Source organism: Mesoplodon densirostris, chromosome 7 (genome assembly GCF_025265405.1).
Source record: "Mesoplodon densirostris isolate mMesDen1 chromosome 7, mMesDen1 primary haplotype, whole genome shotgun sequence".
Classification (NCBI taxonomy): Eukaryota; Metazoa; Chordata; class Mammalia; order Artiodactyla; family Ziphiidae; genus Mesoplodon; species Mesoplodon densirostris.
Window position 1 is genome coordinate 101550384 of NC_082667.1, and position 22126 is coordinate 101572509.

Genomic DNA, 22126 nt, shown 5'->3' on the forward strand with positions numbered 1-22126 from the left:
ATATAGCACCATGCTTTTGAAATTACTCCTTATCAAAGCTTAATCTTGGTATTCCTAATAGTCATGACATCGAGCCTTTGGCTGAATGCTGATGGATGCTTTACTCATGTAAAATTTCAACATACTTACTAAAGGGTTCCAACAATATCCAGGGCTAAACTAATGAAATATTTTAATTACAAGACTTCTCAAATTTGGCATACAACTGAGTACACTAAGTCAGGGGTCCCCAACCCCTGGGCCGTGGACTAGTACCAATCCATGGCCTGTTAGGAACCGGGCCACCCAGCAGGAGGTGAGCAGCGGGCGAGTGAGCGAAGCTTCATGGGCCGCTCCCCATCGCTCACATTACCGCCTGAACCCTGAACCATCCTGGCCCCTTCTGTGGAAAAACTGTCTTCCATGAAACTGGTCCCTAGTGCCAAAACGGTTGGGGACCGCTGCACTAAGTAATGTCCAAAAATAAACAGTGCATGGATCCTTACATGTAGTTACAAAAGTAGCCACAAGTTGTCTGTGGTATACTTTAACCCCGAAATGTAGTCAACTGGGCATCTGACTGTTAAAATAGATTACCGGGTACAATAATTAAGTCTAGCACATTGGGACTTTTAGGATAAAATGGGGACTATGGTTTTGTCCTTGAACATAAATGAAAGCTCCAAATACAAGTTGTCTTTGGACTATATCTAGTGGCTCCTGGCTAGTGAACTAAGAGTCCCGAAGAAAGTGAGCTTATTTTATTTGTATATGAATTCTTAGTACATACAAATTAACTGAATGAGAAGAAAATCTATAATTTTCAGCATTATGTAAACTTCTAAAAACAAGAACTGACTTGCAAAGGAATTTCTTCAAAGTATCTAAAAGAGAATGATTGCCAGTATGAAGGAATTCAAACTTTTGAAGTTAATGAAAATATTTATTCAAACCTAACTGTAGTACAGTATCAAGCTGAGTTAAATAAACATTAACTGTACTAATTCCTGGTTCCTTAGAAACGGACCACTGCCACATCATAAAAATTTATTACAACACAAATTTCTGCAGTAAGGTTCAGCTAGTAAGACGTGATTTCCACATTGAGAAATGTAGTGTAAGCGTAGGATGGATTTAGTTTTTTAAAGGTCCAGTATTAAAAAAAAAAAGTTTGAGGAAAATGACTCATAAATATATACACCTGCAGAAAAAACCCTTAGTATACTGATATTTAACAAAACAGAAAGCACTTAAGAGAACATACTTTAATATCTAGGCACAATTGGTACGAATTATAATTTCTGTACTCATTTAAAGGTTTAAACCAATTCTTCAACTTGACTGATGTGTGTGAGTCTAATACAGAGAAGGCACCTCTTTCATTCTCCTTAAGGACTTTCTGAGAGAAACTCTCTAATACTTTAAGGGGTACAGAGAAAACGTACTATATCCGAGTGTAACACAGCCCATTTTAGGAGAAACTAAATTAAAATAGAAAACTACGATTTCTCTTTTTACATCTTATGATGGACATGGCTTTCTAAAAGGACAACAGAAGATAATCCTGCATACAAGCTTTAACATAGAACACAAGATTTAAATTAAATGTGCATTGGTCTCTACTACATAAAAAGTTCTATGAATTAGTGCAGTTCTTTAAATCCCCAGTATTTAGGGGAAAAGTATATACATACCAAGAAATCTCAACTACTACATAACCAAACTTTTTATGGCTCAACAGTCTAAATGCTTAAAGTTATGTAAAAGATCTTAAAAGTTATAAACAAAAGATCAGAACACTCAAATGGTTTACAAAATTCTCTCTTTAAAACAAAGAGACCAGAACAACCAGAAGAAATAAAGTGTACAATTTTAGGAACATTATCTCTACTGCAATTATAAGAAGGGGCGGCAAAGTACTCACTCTAGAAAAAAACCCAAATTGTTAATTTCTGGTTACTTTGTTACCATTTGAAAGCATTAACACTCTTGTACTAATTAGTGGCTATGTCTTCAGATATCTTGTGGGACAACTACTGAAGGCAATTTATAAGGAAAAGTATACTTTTCCCACTCAAAGTGAGAAACTATTCCAGATGAATAAGCCTCAGAATTAGAGATCATAAGAAGCCAAAAAGTACAATGTAAGAACATTAGGTTGATTTAAGCTCTATTTCAACAAGATTTACACAGTATTTACAATATACAATTGTCAAAGATATACAGTTTTGCAGATTGGCTTTACTCACATTTCTGCAAATGCTTTTTCCACAATAAAAATATACCAAGGTAAAGCTATTTACAAACTAGGAAGCTGCTTTAGAAACAGCATGATTTAGAAATAAAGTGAAATTTCAGTACAATGAAAGTGCAGGTCATGCTTTCAGATTCTGTCAGTATCTCATTCCCTACACTCATAGTTTAAGGAATAGTAGTTTTAAATAGCTACTGTTCTTATATGTTCAGAATATTTACTCATCATAATGCAATGATAACAAAAATTTGTCCACATCCATTCCAGCTGGAAATGAACTGGGTAGCTTCTTTTTCTGTCAAAAAAAAAAAAAAAAAAAAAGAAAGAAAGAAAGAAAAAATAAACCTAAGTTAACATATTGAACTCAAACAAGGCCAAAAAGCTAGCTTTCTTAGTAAGTCACATAGACCCTCATATCAGGTACTTTCATATACTACCAAAATTTTTGCCAAAACAGTTTAGTTCATTAGCATTTTAGTTATACAGAGAAATAGAGACAATTTTTATAAATCCAAGGTTAATAAAATATACTTCAATGATATTTCATTATTTTAGAGCACAAGACATTATACAAATTCAGAGTGTATGAATGTTGAATGAGACAAGAGAGAACATGCTTTTTATAAGGTGGTCATTATTGCTCAACTGTAAACTTTAGAAAGCTTTACTAAGATTTTAAGAGTTAACAGGTACTTTTCTAGTTCCAAACATTTAACATACTCTAGGCACTTTACAAACACTACATTTAGTCCTCACAGCCACTGGGTAAGATGTGTGGTAACCTCATGTCAAATGGTGCAGCTCAGACTCAGATGTTACGGGCTTAACAATAGTCAAGAACCAATAAGCAGGAGATGCAGGATTCAACCCAGGCTTGCAAGGCAGCAGAGCCAAGATTCTTTCCCTGACACAATACTTCCTCTATGACATTTTAAACCTTTCTATTCAATCCACTTACTAAATGGCTAAACAGATTTAGGAAAAATGGCTTTATCAATAATCCTACATTACTTTCCTACAGATAACCGTGGTTAAAGAAGAAACAGGTAAATTCAATTTTTATACTGCTCCAACACATTAACTTATATTAGAATCTATGGAAGAGCTGGTAGGACATGTGGAAAAAACCTAAGATAGAGGAGTTGCAAAGGAGTTTTCACTTGGTAATTCCATACACAATAATGGCTTCCCAATTTTTCATGTGTTATGTCATTCTCCCCGCCAAACCTTGGGACCTACCATGTCAGAAACAAAAACCTCCTTTTCCCAAGGCAGATGTTTATAAATACATGCCTTAGCAACTGTTTTGAAAATGCTATGTTTCATCTAGATAACTGCTGAGTACCACACTGGCTGAGAGATACTGCTAGAGAATGTATTTTGTCAACCAAAATTCAAAGCTATCTTGACCAAAATGTTCAGGTAGGTAGCTATGGCAAAAAATGATGAGATCTTTAATCTGAGCACTGAAGGAAGGGCAAGGTGTGTTTTTGAAATTAAGACTTTCAAACTTGCCTTAATTTTCTTCTTTTTCATTGGTATTGATGAATTTGCAAGACTTTTATTAGAAGTACGGGAGTGTCGTTCACGCTCATCTAATTCCTCGATTTTCCGCTTTTTTGTGGTGCTCCTTGAAGATGCTCTAAATTGTTGTGTATTGTCTTTTAGAGGAGTAGTTGAAGTAGTCCTAGAGATGGCTGCTCTGGAGAGAATCATTAATGTATGGGCAGCCATGTTTACACTGTTTTCGCTCCCTGTTTCACTGGCAGGGCTGCAGGCAGGCAAGTCTGGGGTGACAGGAGGGACCATTACTTTGGGTGTGCTACTGTCTTCACCATAACGTCTACTAGAAGGGACCTTGATAACATCTGTAGGTTCTTCTTTATGTTTTTCCCCTGCTCCTGAGCCAGATGTCCGGGGTACAGATAAATCAGTACTATCAGCAAGTCTATTTATTGGGCTATGCCACTGAATATCTTGTAACATTTCTGTGGTATGCTTGGTGAGCGGGTTAATCAAAGAACTGGCAGACTTGGTTTGTTCTTGTTTTAAATCCTTCACAGGTGCACCTACTGAAATGACATTTTTACTGTTTGAGGATGTGCCTTGTTTTCTGGTTAGCTCTTGCAGTGAAGCTATAGTTTTCTCATTCCGTACACCCCCAGTTTGCTGCCCATTAGACAGTTTTGAAGTTTCTGGATTTTTCTGCCTTTCCACATCACTGCATAGTTCATTCTCCTTATTAGCTGTTGCTTTATGGAAAGATTCAAGTATAGTTTCTGTTGGTGAAACTTTCTTTTCTGACTGAGTTTCTTTTATGGTATGTCGGCTAATGGCAGTTTCTGATTTAGATAAAATCTTAGGCACAGGAGGTTTCTCTCTCTCTCTTTTGAGAGCATTATTAGAAGGGGGTTTTAAGGTGGAGGAAACAATGGGTGAGTCAAGACTAGAAAATGAAATGTCATTCCTTTCTGTGTTTTGGGACACCGTCTTATGATTTGTCCCCTGTGTATTCACCACAGGAGAAGCAGTACTATCAAAACAGAGCACACGCCTGTGGCTTTCAAAGGTTTTGCTAGTTGGAACTATACTTTCTACTGAGAAGGGAACTGTTATTTCTTCCAATTTTTTCCCAAGATCTGTGGCCATATTCTTGTCAGGAACTTCAGTTCTACAAGAAAAAAAAAATTTTCTTAGCAACATAAAGAAATTCTTTATGCTTTTAACTTGAGCATTCAAATACTCTATGATAGAAACTACTTTTATGCTCACCGTTGTACATGACATCCAACTAAGTGACTTGATGAATCCACCAAATTATTTACCTGTTTTCCTGGAATTATAAGTTAAGTTAATTAGAAAAGAAAAACATTCCTGAAAGTATATTTCTCTGAAAGAAAACAGAACAGACCACAGTATCAGACACCATGAGAAAAATTTAAGCTATAGCTAATGTACAAATGAAATACTTTCACATACTGGGTCTAAAAAAGCAGCTTTGTAATATACACAAGACGATCACTCATTCATGTTACTGAGGAAATATAAATATGGAGCAAATGACTTGCTTTAACTTCAGGCAAATATGAATCCAGTCTTTGGATTTACAAATTAGTATGCTCAATGTAGCATTTAAGGGTACTACTTAGATCCAAAAAGTTACTTAAAGAAAACACTATATTATGCCTATTTAAAAATTCTGCCCATTTAACTGTCATGTTTGTAAGCCTATGTCACTCAGAGCACATGCTCTGGAGTTTTAATAGACATATTTTAATTTCCATGGACTTATGAGTTTATGTAGAAGGGCAGCAAGATATGAAGCCGGAAACAAAAGCAAAGATGATATCGTGTAGGACCTTGGGTATTATGCAAAAGGTTTTACAGAGAATCCTTAAGAGTTTTAAATAGGGTTGATGCATGAATAGATTTGTTTTAGGAAGTCACTCTAGCAGCAGTGTAGAAGATGAACTAGAGAAGAAAGAAAACTGGAAATAGAAATTCTAGTTAGATTGCTATAAATATTCACGGTAGGAGATGATGAAGGTCTTAGAGACAGTAATGGGCATTCGCATGGACATGAACAGTAAATGAGGAATAAATGGTGACATTAACCAAGAGGGAAAGGTAGGCAGAAGAGGTTTTTCAAGAAGAAGAGGTGAGACTTAGATATGTAGAGTATGTGGATCTGAAGTTACATAAAATTAGTACGGGAGGAGCATAGCAGTTCTAGAAGCCACCAATAGTATTAACTGTTAGAAGGAAGTAAAGTAAGGTAAGAATGGAAAACGTCCAATGCATATGGCAGCATTAGGAGGCCACTGGTGACTTGAAACAGTTTTAGTGGAAACATGAGAAAGGACAATAATATGGATGAAGAAGTAATGGGAAATAAGAGGGGTCGGAGATAAAGGGCTGGCAGATGTGAAAAACCTTAAGGAATGATGGGAATGATCCTTGTATCCATAGTTGGACAGCCACAGAGCGAAGAAGCCAAAAAAGAAAAGTTGAAGATACACAGAAGAGAGAAGGTAGCCTGCATTAACCTTAGAAAGAATGAGATAATCATTCCTCTAAGAAGGGAAAAGGGAAGAATGATTTTAGATGAACAGGTACATGTTAAATGGGAGTAATGTGAGAAAATGGAGTTTACTACCAATAAAAATCAAAATCATTGGCCTAGAGTGAGGAAAGTGGTGACTGGATAGATCTGAGAAGACCTGTGGAGGTCTGAAATAGTATTAAGGAGGAATGGGAGAGAAAGAAGATAGGTAGACATTTAAAATAATTGCTAAGTGGCAGTGAGGGTGAGAAACTTTTAAGTGTTATTGAATGGAAAGACTTCTGAAGCAATGCTAAGAAGCCCGGGTGTAAAGGCAGAGAAATGGGTGGCTGGACAGACCCAGGGCTAGAGGGTATTAAGTGGATATGGTAGAAGAATGTGAATATGAAGGCGTTTAAGAGTACTGGGAAAAGTGGCTGATGTGGTGGATTGTGGGGTTTAGCCTGGATAGGGAAGGAAATGAATGCAGAAAGGAAGTGAAAATTCAGGTAAAGGTAAGGATTCAAGTAATAGGGGCTCTCACTGGTTGAAGAGAGATTCAGTGGATATACCGAAATGCGAGTATTTTGAGAGAGGTTATTGACCGTTAAAAATTATATAGGTCTAATAACAAGTAGTGAAAAATTAAAGGTAAAGGTAAATCTATGGGACAGGTTGGCTGAAGTGAAGATTAAAGACTTAGAAATGAAAGGGGTCAACAGTTCTGAGGGTTAGGGTGTTGTTAGGTTAACAACATGGGCATTTTGTCACCCATGAAGATGGAGAAGTCTGAGGTAGAGAAGTTTGAGAACTCACCACAACATTCATCAATATTTTCATTCATAAATGAAAATCTCGTGTTACTTTGTATATGTTGTCTTTTACTGAACTAAATCTTTAATTTTGGAGTAGTCAGCATTATCAAATCTTTTCATTTATCAAAAGCAGTCTTTTATCCCAGCATCATCTGGATATTCTCTTACATTTTCTTTCATTATTTGTTTTGCTTTTCACTTTCAGGTGTTAATCATCTTGGAGTTCATACCTTTATATATGTTGTGAGGAAGAGATCTATTTTTTCCCTGTAATATATATAATAGCCAATAGATTTCATTTACTAAACAAACCATCCTATCCCTTCTGACTTCTGACATTACCTCTACTATGTATAAGTTGCTATAAATACACGGTCTTTTTCTAAACTCTATTTTGTTCCATTTGTCTTTTTCTTAAAATCATTGCAAAAAACTTTAAGCAAAGGTTGGACAACCACCTGTTAGGAAAGTTATTGGCATTCCAAAAAATAAAAAAAAAAAATACCGTCATATTGCTGCAAACAAAGGAGTACACACACATAAAGTTGACATGAATGAACTTAAAAATGTACCTGTACAAGGCTTGTTTCTTAGTCCCTGAGTCTTCAGAGATTTTGGAGGGATAGGGAATTGAGGGATACTTCTATTGCAAACAGGTGCTGCCAAAGGCATATGAAGGACCTGGACGAGAAGAAGCCATTAATTATACTTTGTTTGAAAAGCGGCGCGGAGCCATTTTCAGTTCATAAATCTCACCTGCCGAGGAGGAGCAGAAAAGGTATTTCCATTCTGTCCAACCACAGATACAGGGATCATTCCCACCATTCCCTGAAGTACAGGTTGGACTGGAGAAGCAATTATAATGGCAGATCCTAAAAAAAAAAACCAACCAACAATTCTCAATAAAATGCAATAAACACAAGACATCAAAGTAATTATTATTATTATTATTTTTAAAGGTTTTGTGTTTTTTAAAAATAAATAAATTTATTTATTTGTTGATTTATTTATTTATGTCTGCTTGGGTCTTCGTTGCTGAGCGCAGGCTTTTCTCTAGTTGCGGTGAGCAGGGGCTATTCTTCGTTGCAGTGCACGGGCTTCTCATTGTGGTGGCTTCTCTTGTTGTGAAGCACGGGCCCTAGAGCGTGCAGGCTTCAGTAGTTGTGGCATGTGGGCTCAGTAGTTGTGGCGCATGGGTTTAGTTGGTCTGCAGCATGTGGGATCTTCCTGGACCAGGGCTCGAACCCACATCTCATGCATTGGCAGGCGGATTCTTAACCACTGCGCCACCAGGGAAGCCCCAGTAATTATTAATTTGAAATAAATACTATATAATTATAATCAGTTTTTCATATAATTTACTGTCCTTTAAAAAATTAATTTAGGGACAACAGCAAGGCTAACAAATTAAGAAAAAGTCAAGCTGATTATTCTTATGGCAATTAGTCAAGGTAAACATCATGAGTAAGCATAATACTCTACAGCCAGATCACATTTTAGTTGTACCTTGATTCCTCTAGAAAGAATAGTGAAATTGATCAAAAAATTGGTAGTGCAGGTTTCAAGTCTGAATCTTTTACCAGAAAATAACGGTCCAAACTGAATACTGACAGTCTAAGACTTATTCACAACCCCAAACTATATTATCTCAGTGGTATTTGTCAGAAAGGGTCCAGATAAGTGAGCAACCAGTCAAAACTGTGGGAGAAAATACAATGTTTACATGGAGAAGTCAACAATATAGTCTATGGCTACCATAATTTAACCCTGCCCTGTAAATGAATCTTTTCCTAATAAATTCATTAACTTCTCCTGTAAGGCTGATTTCCTCACTTTCCTGAACACCCATCTCAGTCTCTCAAATACCTACCTATCCTTGTGCTGCTTAAGATTCCCTTCCTTTTACTCCAAATACTACCTTATTTCTCTAAGCTTCAGCTCAAGTTCCACCTTTTCTACCAATTCTGATCCCTCCTTTATCTTATTTTAAACAGCACTTGAAATAGATCCATCAGGCTTAATACTTAATTGCTGATATTTAATCTGATTTAATTGTATGCCTAAATGTAAAAAAAGAAAGAGGGGAAAGGAGCTTGGGAATCAATATCTAAGGAAGTGTAGATGAATGTGCCATAAACTCCACCTTCAAGGAACATATAATCAAGAATGACCACTATGGGGCTTCCCTGGTGGTGCGGCGGTTGAGAGTCCGCCTGCCGATGCAGGGGACACGGGTTTGCGCCCCGGTCCGGGAATATCCCACATGCCACAGAGCGGCTGGGTTCCGTGAGCCATGGCCGCTGAGCCTGCGCTCCGCAGCAGGAGAGGCCACAACAGTGAGAGGCCCGCATACCGCTAAAAAAAAAAAAAAAAAAAAAGGAATGACAGGCATCTCAGTCACTAACTACACATAAAATGGCATATAATAAATGCCACAAGTGCTCCTATAAACAAAGAATTCTAAAGACAGGGATCAATTTTCAAATGTGGAAGATAGTGAGAAATTACAAAGGGTATTATGCAGGGAGAAATTCAAGTTGTGTCCTGAAAGTCTTTCCAAATAGGTAATAAATTCCTTGAAAACTAAGACTATAATAACTATTTAAGAAAAATCTCCCACAACACTGGGTTTTAGTAGGTATATGGCTATTTGATGAATTAGTCTCCCCCCTTTTTCTTGTATTGATAGATTAACCATGGATTGAGAAGTAACTATGGAAAGAAAAAGAAATAAGAAATGAAACCACTGAATTTCATAGCTTAGCAGATTTTTAAAAAATTTGATTGAATTAATTCTGTAAAGAGAAAGCATAATCACAAATTTCTGAATCTTCTTTTATAATCTCATCCATGATTTATTACCTTCTAGTCAATAACAGCACACACAAGAAATCAGATCCCATTCCAGAGAAATGAACTTCAATATGTTCTAAAGTTACCTTGTGAAAAGCTGGGTGACATAGTTTGGTTGACAGCAAATAGACTGTTTGACCTTGGGGGTGTCTGTAACTGAGGTGGTGGTTGAGCAGTCATAGGTGCAGAATTTCCAGGCAACACCACCACATTTGACTGACTGACAGTTGTTCCTAAGGCTGTTGGATCAGTTACACAAGTAGCTATCAGAATGTTATTTGAATTGCCAAAAGTTGTGCTTGTAGCTGGCATTAACTGTATGTATCCTCCATCCTTGGAAACACATGGTGTAACATTGGCTGAAAAAGCAATGCTGTCTTCATTCTGAGTGTTGTTTACTGTAGAGTCTTCAGGTTTGAGTGCTAAAAGGCTCTGTTCCATTGAGGCTGAATCCCCAATTCCTTCAGCAGATGAGATAGCACCTGTGGTTTCCTCTGAAGACAGGCATTTAACTAATTCTGCATTTCTGGCAGGTGATTTAGAAGGAGAAGACAAAATTATAGTGGGCAAGTTTTCTCCACTGATACTAGAAACAGCAGTGTTAAGTTCAGAATCTGAGGAAACAAATGGATCATCACTGATGATAATTTTGAGAGAGACTATATTTGATGCATCTATCTCTGTTGACGTGTTGCCAGCAGGTTTATCACTAGTATTCTGGGACTCAGGGTGAGAATCCCTCATTGAAGAACACACAGATTCTGAAGGAAGAGAATGTATATCTTCTATAGGATTAGCTTCTGGGGGTATCAGTGTAACTTCCTCACAGTTATTTTCACCTAAAGCGAGAAAAATACTATCTCCATCTTCTTTTACAGAAGATGAAGGCTCTTGTGAACCCAAAGCAACTTTCTCAGACTTGGAGGGCTGAGGTTCATGATCTGTATGATTTAACTCAACAGATGATGAATCATTAGACGGTTGTTTAATTGAAGATACTGAATCTCCAAGGTGAATTTCCACTTTTTGTTCAGATACAGTTAAACCCGAACCTTCAACAGACACAGGTAATATTTTACTTTGAAGTGAAGAATTATTTTGGCAATCTGAAAGTTGCTGTGATGCAACTGGTAACACATTATTAATTTCAATTTTACTCTGGTGAATTTCTCTAGAATCCGGTGACTTGGAACCATGGAAATTAGTTGTAAGTCTTCTTGTATCGTCAGAACTTTCACAAAATTGACCTTTTTTGGATGGCTTTCCAGTTAATGGAATAGTTTGGGATAAAAGCTGAGAAGTTTTTCCAGAGAGAATTAAGTTCGCATTGTTAGCTTCACCACCAAGGGAAGCAAATGGAGTTACTGGTATATCAGACTGATCAGGCTGTAATCGAGATTCATTCTGCACACTTGGAGACAAAGAATTCTTTTCAACTTCCATAGCCAATTCAGTTTCAGTAGACATCTGATTGGTGTATAATTCAGCACAATGCTGATTACATTCGGCATCAGAGTTTACTCTTTGGTTAAAGTCATTCAAATTAGGCACAGACTCAAAGGTGATATCAAGGTTACACTTCTGTTCAGTAGATACTACTGTTTTAAAGGCCTTTTTCTGGATGCTAGAATCTATCTGGGAAAAATGTTCCTGGGCTTCCTGTCTAAGCTCATCATGGTTGCTGCCATTCTTCAAAACATTTGATGTGTCTTCATTTTGATAGGATGTACAAAATGGGGGTTGACCAGATTGATCATCTGCAAAATATTAGGATGGCAGAAAGATATGGTGAGTATGTAAGGTAGCTTTTAAGGTAGTCATCTTTACTATAAAACCTATTTTGCCAAGGAAGTAACTAATCTTTGACATACCAGCAAGTGGAAGTCTGATAAACTCACTCTCATTTTTTGAGTATCAAAAAACTTACAGGTACTTTTCTTATTACTGATGCTTTTAACAAGTGCCAAATTGTTTTTCAAGCTTTTTAGAAAACAGATGACACAATGAAGGAAAAAGTATATATGTTTAAGAACATTTAATATGTACCAATATATTAAAAAAACTGGCTACAAACATAGTTTTTTCAAAACAACTGACTTTTCAACTTCTACCATTTCTACTGACCATACTTCATCTGATATATTCTTGAAGGTGAAATGGGGCCAATTACATTTTGCATGATCAACATTTGATGTTATTGTGTACACTTTAACATTTATTACACATTTACTGAAGATCAACCATATGACCGGTACTGGGATACAAAGATGAATGACCCAGTCTCCGCCCTTCGTGATATCAGTCTAAGGGAGGCAGACATAGGACAGAAAGTCATGATGAAACATGCCAAAAACCATAGTAGTATAGGAACAAAAGGCACCTCATCTGGCCTATGGGATGTGAGAAAGTGTTACTGGACGGAGAGATCTTGACAAATAAAAGTGTTAATAGTTGGAAAAAGAAGAAAGGGCATTTGAGAAAATACTGATATACTGTGTCATACATCATTCACAGTTTAGGACAGAAAACAATAACAATTAACAATATGAAAAATATTGGGAAAAATCCAGAAAAATGTATACCAACTATCATAAAATTCTGTTAATGTGACACTGGTAAAATAATAGTGGGTATGGAGCATATGTGAATCCTTATTGTGGGGAAACCAGTGGAAATTATATACAGGCCACATAAATTCAGGGGTAGTCAGTTTCAACGAAGTGGGAAGAGACTTTCTGAGAAAATAGAATTTCAAATTTCATTTTGTGCAGGGTCGAGCTTATCTGAAGCACAATCTTCCACACATAATATATATGAGAAAGACACGCCCTCCTACAATTCAGCCTAAGAAGAAATGGAGGATTGGGTTTGGGTACAGGCAAAGGACTCAAAATAGAAATATAGTCTGAGATATTCCAAAACTGGTTTTTGGAAGGCATGATGTGAAACTTGGAAGCCATGAAGTCTTTTGAGGGAGCTGGAAGGGGTCATGGCATTTAAGAGATGAACAGAAAAGATTATTGTGGCATAGCTTGGTGTAGACAGAAATGGACAGAGGTGGTACCAAAGAGGCATAAAGTTTAGCAAGTGTGAGATGCCAGGATAATGTGAGAGAAGCCAGGATAATGGTTATCTCTGAGGAAAAGGGATGAAAGGAGTAGTGACTGCAAAGGGATACGAAGAGATGTTTTTGTGGTGCTGGTGGTATTCTATTTTTTGACTTTAGAGATGGTTATGTGGGTACTTGCTTGATTATAATTCAATGAGCTAAAGTACACTTTTATTGTGCACTTCTGCATATGTTATGTTTCACAAAAATGAAATTTTAAAAAACTTGGCCAATATTTAAAAGATCTAAGATAGACATATTCACTGCCCTCCCTCATTCATAAGTAGTTATTGTGGGACAATTATGTGCCATACTGGTACTCTATGGGAGGCAGAAACATAAAGAACTGACTTAGTAGACACATAGGAATATAACCTAAAACCTCATAAAACCCATAATTCAGGACTATCAGCAAGTATATAATTTCCTCTAAATAAGTGAGATATTGATACTGAGCACTCAGCTAAGCTTGCTGACGAGGCTGGATGATTAATAACACAAACCAACCTTACACATCAGGGATTTGAATATGTGTCTCAAAAAATTATGTTAAATGTTACAGACAGGTTGAACTGGTCAACAGTATTAACACCAATTTGTGCATGTCTACTGCATCATGAAGGAATGAGTACTAAAAATTCACCTTTTAATCAAAGTACTAAAGGCGTGGGAATAATTTTTTCTTTTTAAATGAAGAGAAAACTTAGAAACACAAAAATGATCTATGTGGTAATTTGAACAACTTTCAAATTAAACAACATTTTCTGCCTTTGAGATTTTGAGACTGATATTAGGATTTAGATTGATATTAACAAAATCAAATTCTTACCAGATTCTTCTGTTTCAAAAGAACCTTTAACTGCTAGATTAGTTTCACCTGCTAAGACTACATTGAGATTGGTTTCCATATGCTGACTGGAAATGCCTTGTGATATATTTTTATTATTCTTTGTTTTACCTGTTAAAAAGGGAATAGGAAAACAATTGGTTAAATGACCAAAATAAAAATAAGCATCAATTAATACAGCTTGACAGTGGTCAAGCAAATGTTAAAGTTTGGTCTTAATTATAGTCCTTTAATTATAGTTTTTAACATGTTGCCTTGTATATCATTGACAAGTATGATTTTTCCACTAGACAGTGCATTTTTAACATGTTCTCAGACAATGCTGGTCTGCTGGTTTGGAGACTACAGTTTGAGAACTACTGCACTAGGCCATAAGATGGAGGGCAACAGACAAATATTTTTATTCCTCTTGTATTATCCAACTGTTTAGTATAATATATGTACAGGAGTGGACCTCAACACATTTTTGATGACTGGCAAAACTGCCCACAACTAACCCCCCTCACCCCCCAAACTGTTATTTTTACAGCCTAAGTATCTTTAAGAAAAAAATAAAACAAAAAAACAAAAAAAAACCTCTTTCATATCCATATGTTTGCTTTAATGAAAATAGGAACTTTTTCCAGATGCTCTGGGAAATGCTGTTTTACTGTTTAAGCTGTTTCTCCAGAGAAATTGGAGAAACTTTTTTCTCCTAACTGCTTTGACAGAAATGTTCTACTTACCATAGTCAAATAGATCAAAGAGTGCCTGAAATGCTGGATCGGATTCTGTCTGTTCCAATATATCCTGTATAGCTTCTTCAGACATGTGGATTTCACTCTGCAAAAACAAAAAACAAAGAAAAAGTGATCCTAATTGAATTAATATGGTTTAATACCAGCAAAGTAATTAGAGGACATCTGATATTTTGTACCTTTTATGTAGTATTCCCTTCCAAGAAAATTTCTTCTGATTGTAACACTATTCACTTAAAACAAATTAAAACAGGAAGACTAGAAAATAGAAAGTGAATGCTCCCTAATACCACTAATTAATCACTTTGGTGACTATATCCCCAAACATTAAAATAAAATAAATATAGAATAAAACCATGCTATAATGTTCTTTATTACTTGACACACACCACTGTGTAAGTTTAAGGTGTACAGCATAATGACCTGACCTACATACATTGTGAAATGATACCAAAATAAGCTTAGTTAATATCCATCATCTCATATACATATTTAAAAAAGAGAGAAAAAGAAAAAAGTATTTTTTTCCTTGTGAGAACTCTTAGGATATGCTATTTTTATTATCTATTTTTAAAAATTTATTTATTTTTGGCTGTGTTGGGTCTTCGTTGCTGTGTGTGGGCTTTCTCTAGTTGCAGTGTGGGCTTCTCATTGCGCTGGCTTCTCTTGTTGCAGAGCATGGGCTCTAGGGCACAGGCTCAGTAGTTGTGGCGCCCAGGCCTAGTTGCTCTGTGGCATGTGGGATCCTCCTGGACTAGGGCTCGAACCGTGTCCCTTACATGGGCAGGCGGAGTCCCAACCACTGCGCCACCAGGGAAGCCCCAGGATAGGCTGCTCTCTTAATTTTCAAATACTGTTGACACTTGAACAACATAGGTTTGAACTGTGCAGGTCCGTCCACTCATATGCAGAATTTTTTCAATAAATACGTATTACAGCACTACAAGATCCAAGGTTGGTTGAATCTGCACTTGCAGAACTGGATACATGGGGGGCTGACTGTAAACTTCTAAGTGGGTTTAAAAAAAATTTTTTTTATTGGAGTATAGTTGCTTTACTATATTGTTAGTTTATACTGTACAGCAAAGTGAATCAGCTATATGTATACATATATCCCCTTTTTTGGATTTCCTTACCATTTAGGTCACCACAGAGCACTGAGTTCCCTGTGCTACACAGTAGGCCCTCGTTAGTTATCTGTTTTATACATAGTATCAATAGTGTATATATGTCAATCCCAATCTCCCAGTTTATCCCACCCCGCCTTCCTCCTTGGTTTAAGTGGGTTTTTTTTTTTTTTTTTTTTTTTGCGGTATGCGGGCCTCTCACTGTTGTGGCCTCCCCCGCTGCGGAGCACAGGCTCCGGACGCGCAGGCTCAGCGGCCATGGCCCACGGGCCCAGCCGCCCCGCGGCACATGGGATCCTCCCAGACCGGGGCACGAACCCGTATCCCCTGCATCGGCAGGCGGACTCCCAACCACTTGCGCCACCAGGGAGGCCCTAAGTGGGTTTTTGACTGCATGTGGAGTCAGCTCCCCTAACCCCAAGCTGTTCAAGGGTTAACTGTATACCATACAGCAGTGTTAACTATAGTCATTATGTTGTACACTGCATCCCCTGTACTTATTTATTTTATAACTGGAAGTTTGTACCTTTTGACCACCTTTATGCAATTCCTCCACCTCTGACCTCTTTTTCTATGAGATTGGTTTAATAATGTTGTTTAACCTGCTTTCTTCACATAAGTTTGTTGTACACTGCTTTCTAGGGCCTTCAATATAGATCTACCTAACTCTTTTTATCTGCCTGTTTTGGTTTCTTCATTTTATTTTATTATTTTTTAAATTTCAAAGTTTTGGCTGTTCCGCATGGCATGGGGGATCTTAGTTCCCCAATCAGGGATAGAAGCCGCACCCCCTGCAATGGAAGCACAGAGTCTTAACCACTGGACTGCCAGGGAAGTCCCTGTATCTTCATTTCAAATACTTCTTTCAAATGTTGGACGATCCTTGTTTATGTGCTCATACTTAAAAGGAGCATGCCAAAAGCTGTCTTTAAACCCTGTGCCAATAAGGAGGCAGGGACCTTGTCAACTATGGTCTAAGCTGTAGAATAATTACAGAACCATCTGTATTTTTAGTTTTTCTTATTTGAGTGAGTTAGATTTCTTGCTAGGACAGTTTATGGCTGACAGTAGTGTTTCTGAGGAACAGGGTGAATGGGGAAAAGATATGGAGTTTAACTATATACTTCCTAAACTTTATACCTTATCATCCTGTTTGTAGCCCTATCTTTACATTTACTTTCAGAGGTACTAGAGTCAAGTCTTTTGTAAAGTGGCTTTTACCTGAACTTTGCCTTTACTGGCTTAGAATCCTGGGTCTGCTAAGTCAGGTACCACTTGTCCATTTTAAATTCTAAAAAATTCTTTCTCTGTCCTTTCCTCTTCCCTGTCCTTGTGGGTTTATCCTTTTTTCTTTTTAAATTTATTTTTGGCTGTGTTGGGTCTTCGTTGCTGTGCGCGGGCTTTCTCTAGTTGTGGAAAGCAGGGGTTACTCTTCGTTGTGGTGTACAGGCTTCTCATTGCGGTGGCTTCTCGTTGCAGAGCACGGGCTCTAGGCATGCAGGCTTCAGTAGTTGTGGCATGCGGGCTCAGTAGTTGTGGCTCGCGGGCTCTAGAGTGCAGGCTCGGTAGTTGTGGCGCACGGGCTTAGCTGCTCCACGGCATGTGGGATCTTCCCGGACCAGGGCTTAAATCCGTGTCCCCTGCACTGGCAGGTGGATTCTTAACCACTGTGCCACCAGGGAAGCCCCTGTGGGTTTATGCTTTTTAAAAATTCCCTATACTGTCTTTTTAGTAGGGTATACAAAACTAAACGTTTAACCCAGTATCCTTCTAAAGGGAAAGAACTCTTTTGTTTACGTAACTCTGCAACATTTAGCCAATTCTCACTTTTGTACATTTGTATTTTTTCTAATTTTCAGTTATGGTAAATAATACGTGAAAATCTTTATCCAGGCATCTGTTCATTCTTTGGGGTTAATTTTATCAGTGAAATTACTAGGTCAAACAATATATACATTTAAAATTTTGAGAAATCCTGTCAAGAAGCCTTGCAGAAAAGTTGTATAAGAATGCTTGTTCTGGGGCCTCCCTGGTGGCGCAGTGGTTAAGAGTCCGCCTGCCGATGCAGGGGATACGGGTTCGTGCCCCGGTCTGGGAGGATTCCATATGCCGCGGAGCGGCTGGGCCCGTGAGCCATGGCCGCTGGGCCTGCGCATCCGGAGCCTGTGCTCCGCAACGGGAGAGGCCACAACAGTGAGAGGCCCACATACCGCAAAAAGAAAAAAAAAAAAAAAAAGAATGCTTGTTCTAATGTATGGACACCAAGGGGGGAAAGTGGGGACGGGGGTGGGGGTAGGAGGTGGGGTGGTGGTGGTGGGATGAATTGGGAGATTGGGATTGACATATATACACTAATACGTATAAAATAGATAACTAATAAGAACCTGCTGTATAAAAATAAAATTAAAAAAAAGAAAAATAATTTATGTATATATAAACTGAAAGGATGGGTAATACTAATTATCAGTTTTATTGGTAAATAGCAATGAATAAAATGATATCACCATCAAAAAAAAAAGGAATGCTTGTTCTGTTCTATGTAACAATGTACATGCCCTTACCTATAATGGGCAATATTAATTTTTAAGCATTATCAGTCTAAGACATAAAAGTAATCTGTTGTCTTAATTTGTATTTCTTTACTATTGAATTAATTTCCATGTTTATGAACATTTGAACTTTTTTGGAGATAAATATGATTTAAATGGAATGACAAGCTTTTCAAATGAATCTCAAGAAAATTGACAGAATAATTTTGGCTAAAACACTCTATTTCAAAGAAGTTTCAGTACACTCTGGCTAGGGGTATTCATTTAATCTCCTTTTAATAGCTGAAGATTTAAAAATTCTCAATTTCAGTTATCTGTAAATCCTTCCACAATGCTATATTTTCTTCAATTTTGGTGAAGCATACATTTGGATCCCAAGGGATAGGAAATTCATGTGGAGCAAGAGGTAAGGTGGAACTCTCATGAAGTGATTAAAAACTTGGATTTTTAAAGTAAAAATGGCCATAAAATCCAAAGAGAAACTTGAAGTTAAAGAACAAGTTAACCTTGACAATGAAGATATACAGAGAACATCAATAATTCTTGATGAAATGTGATTTAGGAGAAAGCCAGGAGCTTGAGCAAATATTTCTGTATTGATGAACTTGAAAATTTACAGTAATATAAATAATGTCAAGAGCCAACAATCCAATGTTAATCAAACTATGAACTGGTGCATACCCTCTTACAAAAGTTACTGCTGAAGAAACACATTTTTCTAGTAAATGTCTTATTACAATCTTAACTTTAAAAATCAGAACTGAAAGAATCTTGAAATACATGTTCCAAAGGTACTTGGTGGTTTGCCTTTTAATTGTAATGGTGCTTTTAACAAGCGGATATTTTGAATTTTACAGAAGTCTTAAAAAAAAACACAGTTAGCAATTTGTGTAGCCAAAGAAATCTTGCCTACCCCAAGGACACAAAGACGCATAAAAACATTTAAAAAATTCACCTATTTGTACAACTGGCTCTGTTCTCTTAGTGAAGCTTATGTATATACTACTCCATTAGGCATTATGTATTGCTGTACTTTCAAAGTTATTGAAATCTGAATTTTTAACTTTTCCCCAATATACAATATTATGAACACCATGAACAGAGTGTTGTGTCTTCACTTTCTTATAATCTCTCTTTTCTTATAATATCTAATAGAGTGTCTTGATTATGGTAAGTACCTAAGTATTTTGTGGAGAAAATATAAGTAAGGAGTTGAAGGTTATAAAAATTTAGAAAAGGGGATATGTTGAACATTAAGATAGAAGTTTTTTAAAGAAGACTGCTAAATAATTTAAAGGTTGCTTTCAAAAGCTTGTCATGTTTTCTTAAAGTTACTGAATTTCACTTTGGGAAAATGTATCAAAAAAACATTTTTTTAAGTATTCTGAAGGAACTGACAAAAAGAAAAAAAACCTCAGTGGTTTCACCCAGAATTCATCATCTGAAAGAAAACTGCTACCATAAATTCATTATAATGAATTCATTTTGTGGCACAGCAACAAAACTGAATGTATTATCTGAGAGTCCAAGTAAAAGGCTATGCAATAGCCAAAATCTCAGCTGTTCTTTAAAAAGGTATTTGCACCTGGACAAATCTTAAAACTCATATTGTTAAATTCTTCTTTTACCAGCTCACCCTCTTTCATCTTCACTCTCACTGAATAGCAAGTGACTATAGCCCCTATCTTCCTTCTCTTAGCAATAAATCTCACAGACAATTATTCAGTTAGTTAGTATCCTTTCTTTTTTAAAGTGTCTTGTTCATTTTATTTTGTTCAATATTACTTGGATTCATCATGTATCTTTAACATATTATTTCATTGTTTCTTTATATTTTTATACAGTTTGTAGCAGGTGCAGAAGAAATGTAATTTATTTTATATACACTGTACAGTACTGCTTACTGCACATAAATATAACCACTAATGAATCTTTAATTATTAAATACTAAGAAATACACGACATTGTTGTATGGATACAGGAAAAGTGTTTTACTGATATCTGGAAGAGTTGGTGAGTTATTAGATGGTTAGGAATGTCTTATTACATTTACCATCTAAATAACGCAATTTTAATATATGTAAATCAAATCATCATATTGTATGCCTTAAACTTATACAGTGAGAGATATCAATTATTTTTCAATAAAATTGGAAAAAACCCTGCAATTTTGACCTTGAAAATTCACTAACACATTTTCAGGAACAGATTACATTTGGATAATGAAGGAAATTTATATTTTAATTATTATTTTAAATCATTTTATACATCTGTTAGTAATGGTTTTGAAATGAAACAAGAATATCATCAGTTTTAACTATGAATGTATGTACTACACACACACAAACACACACACACCCTTACCCATACCTGAAGTCCCAGGAGTTCATCAATTGAAGTCTCTGGTTCACTAGGGTTGCTATCTGTTTGCTTAGGTACTTGGGCAATACTGTTGTCACTGTAATACAGAAAGGAAAATTTTTAGCATAGTTCTCAATTAGGCAAAAACAATTAGGTATTTTAAATACAAACAGCTTACCTAGTCAAAAATTTATTAATGTTTTCTGCAAGCTTTTCTTGAAGAGATTTGTTGCTTAATATTTTTTCTCGAGCATTTTCAATAACCATTTGCTGGAAAACAAAGTCAATATTAGCAAAAGCACAGGATAGAGTATTATGTTATTTATTTAAAAAGAATCAATGGAAGCTGGATAGTTTTAATAAATTTAGGTGGAAACTCAAAAAGTTATGGTGGCTCCCTCGATATTAACACCTGACTAGTATATGTTAACCACTTACAAGTGTTTTCACAGATCCTTCACCAACTCTTTCTTCACCGACTACAGGATACAGTTCCAAACTCTTTAGCTTTTCATACAAGATTTTTAATAACCTGTCTCTATTCGAGGAAAAATGCCCTATTATATTGCATAATCCAGCAACAATGATGTATTTATAGTTTCATAAACACACTTCTGTTTCTTACCTGGTGCATTTGCACATGTTATCTATTCTGACTGGACTGTCTGCTACTGTTAAATTTCACTACAGTCTATCCCAAGGCAATTCTATGGCAGTCTTTTTTCTGGCCACGCTGCGCAGCTTGCAAGATCTTAGTTCCCCAACTAGGGATTGAACCCCTACAGTGGAAGCGCAGAGTCCTAACTACTGGACTGCCAGGGAACTCCCTCTACTGAAGTCTTACAGAAATACTGTATTTTACACACACACACAAACACATACATAATCTAAATATACATATGTGTGTATATATATATATATATATATATATATATATATATATTTGTGTATATATCAACAGTTATAAACTCAGGAATATCCTAAGTTGCAAAGTTTGGGAAGGTCACTTACTTTTTCTACTGCAAATGTATTTGGATCCTGGAAATTCCGTATTGTTGAATGAGGCCCAGACAAAGTGATACTTTTCCTTTGAGATTCACTGAAACATATTTTAAAAGCTTGTCTTTTAACTAGTATGAATAACCAATTCAATGATAATTTCATGTAAAGACAAATCTTAAGATCATGGTGGAAAAGATATTTTCTCTATTTGTGGTAGGAACAAAGGGCAGTTGAGTTGAAAAGCATTAATAGACTTGAATTAAGAAATGAATTTGAGGCTTAGCTTTGTTACTTATTAGCTATATGGTCTGTAGCAAGGTACCCTCTGACCCACTCTATAATGGGATAAAACCAACTGCATTATTGGGTTTATGAAAGAATTCAATAAAGTATATGTAAAGACTTTATAAAAAGGTCGAGGTTCTTATAAATGTTAGATACTATTATAGTA

The 22126-nt window shown here is 36.4% G+C and overlaps 1 protein-coding gene across 1 annotated transcript in view; it reads right to left on the bottom strand.

The window, feature by feature from the left end:
* Positions 1-937: 937 nt before the first annotated feature.
* Positions 938-22126, bottom strand: part of LOC132493705 (protein NPAT) — a 55127-nt gene continuing 33938 nt past the window's right edge. Inside the window, exons 8-18 of the mRNA XM_060104464.1 lie at positions 21685-21772; positions 20852-20943; positions 20683-20770; positions 14625-14721; positions 13882-14010; positions 10030-11700; positions 7847-7962; positions 7663-7771; positions 5006-5066; positions 3749-4904; positions 938-2528 (exon numbers count right to left, since the gene is read on the bottom strand). Of these exons, the coding sequence (XP_059960447.1) occupies positions 2451-2528; positions 3749-4904; positions 5006-5066; positions 7663-7771; positions 7847-7962; positions 10030-11700; positions 13882-14010; positions 14625-14721; positions 20683-20770; positions 20852-20943; positions 21685-21772 (3685 nt within the window). The 3' untranslated portion in view covers positions 938-2450. The remainder of the gene's footprint in view (positions 2529-3748; positions 4905-5005; positions 5067-7662; positions 7772-7846; positions 7963-10029; positions 11701-13881; positions 14011-14624; positions 14722-20682; positions 20771-20851; positions 20944-21684; positions 21773-22126) is intronic.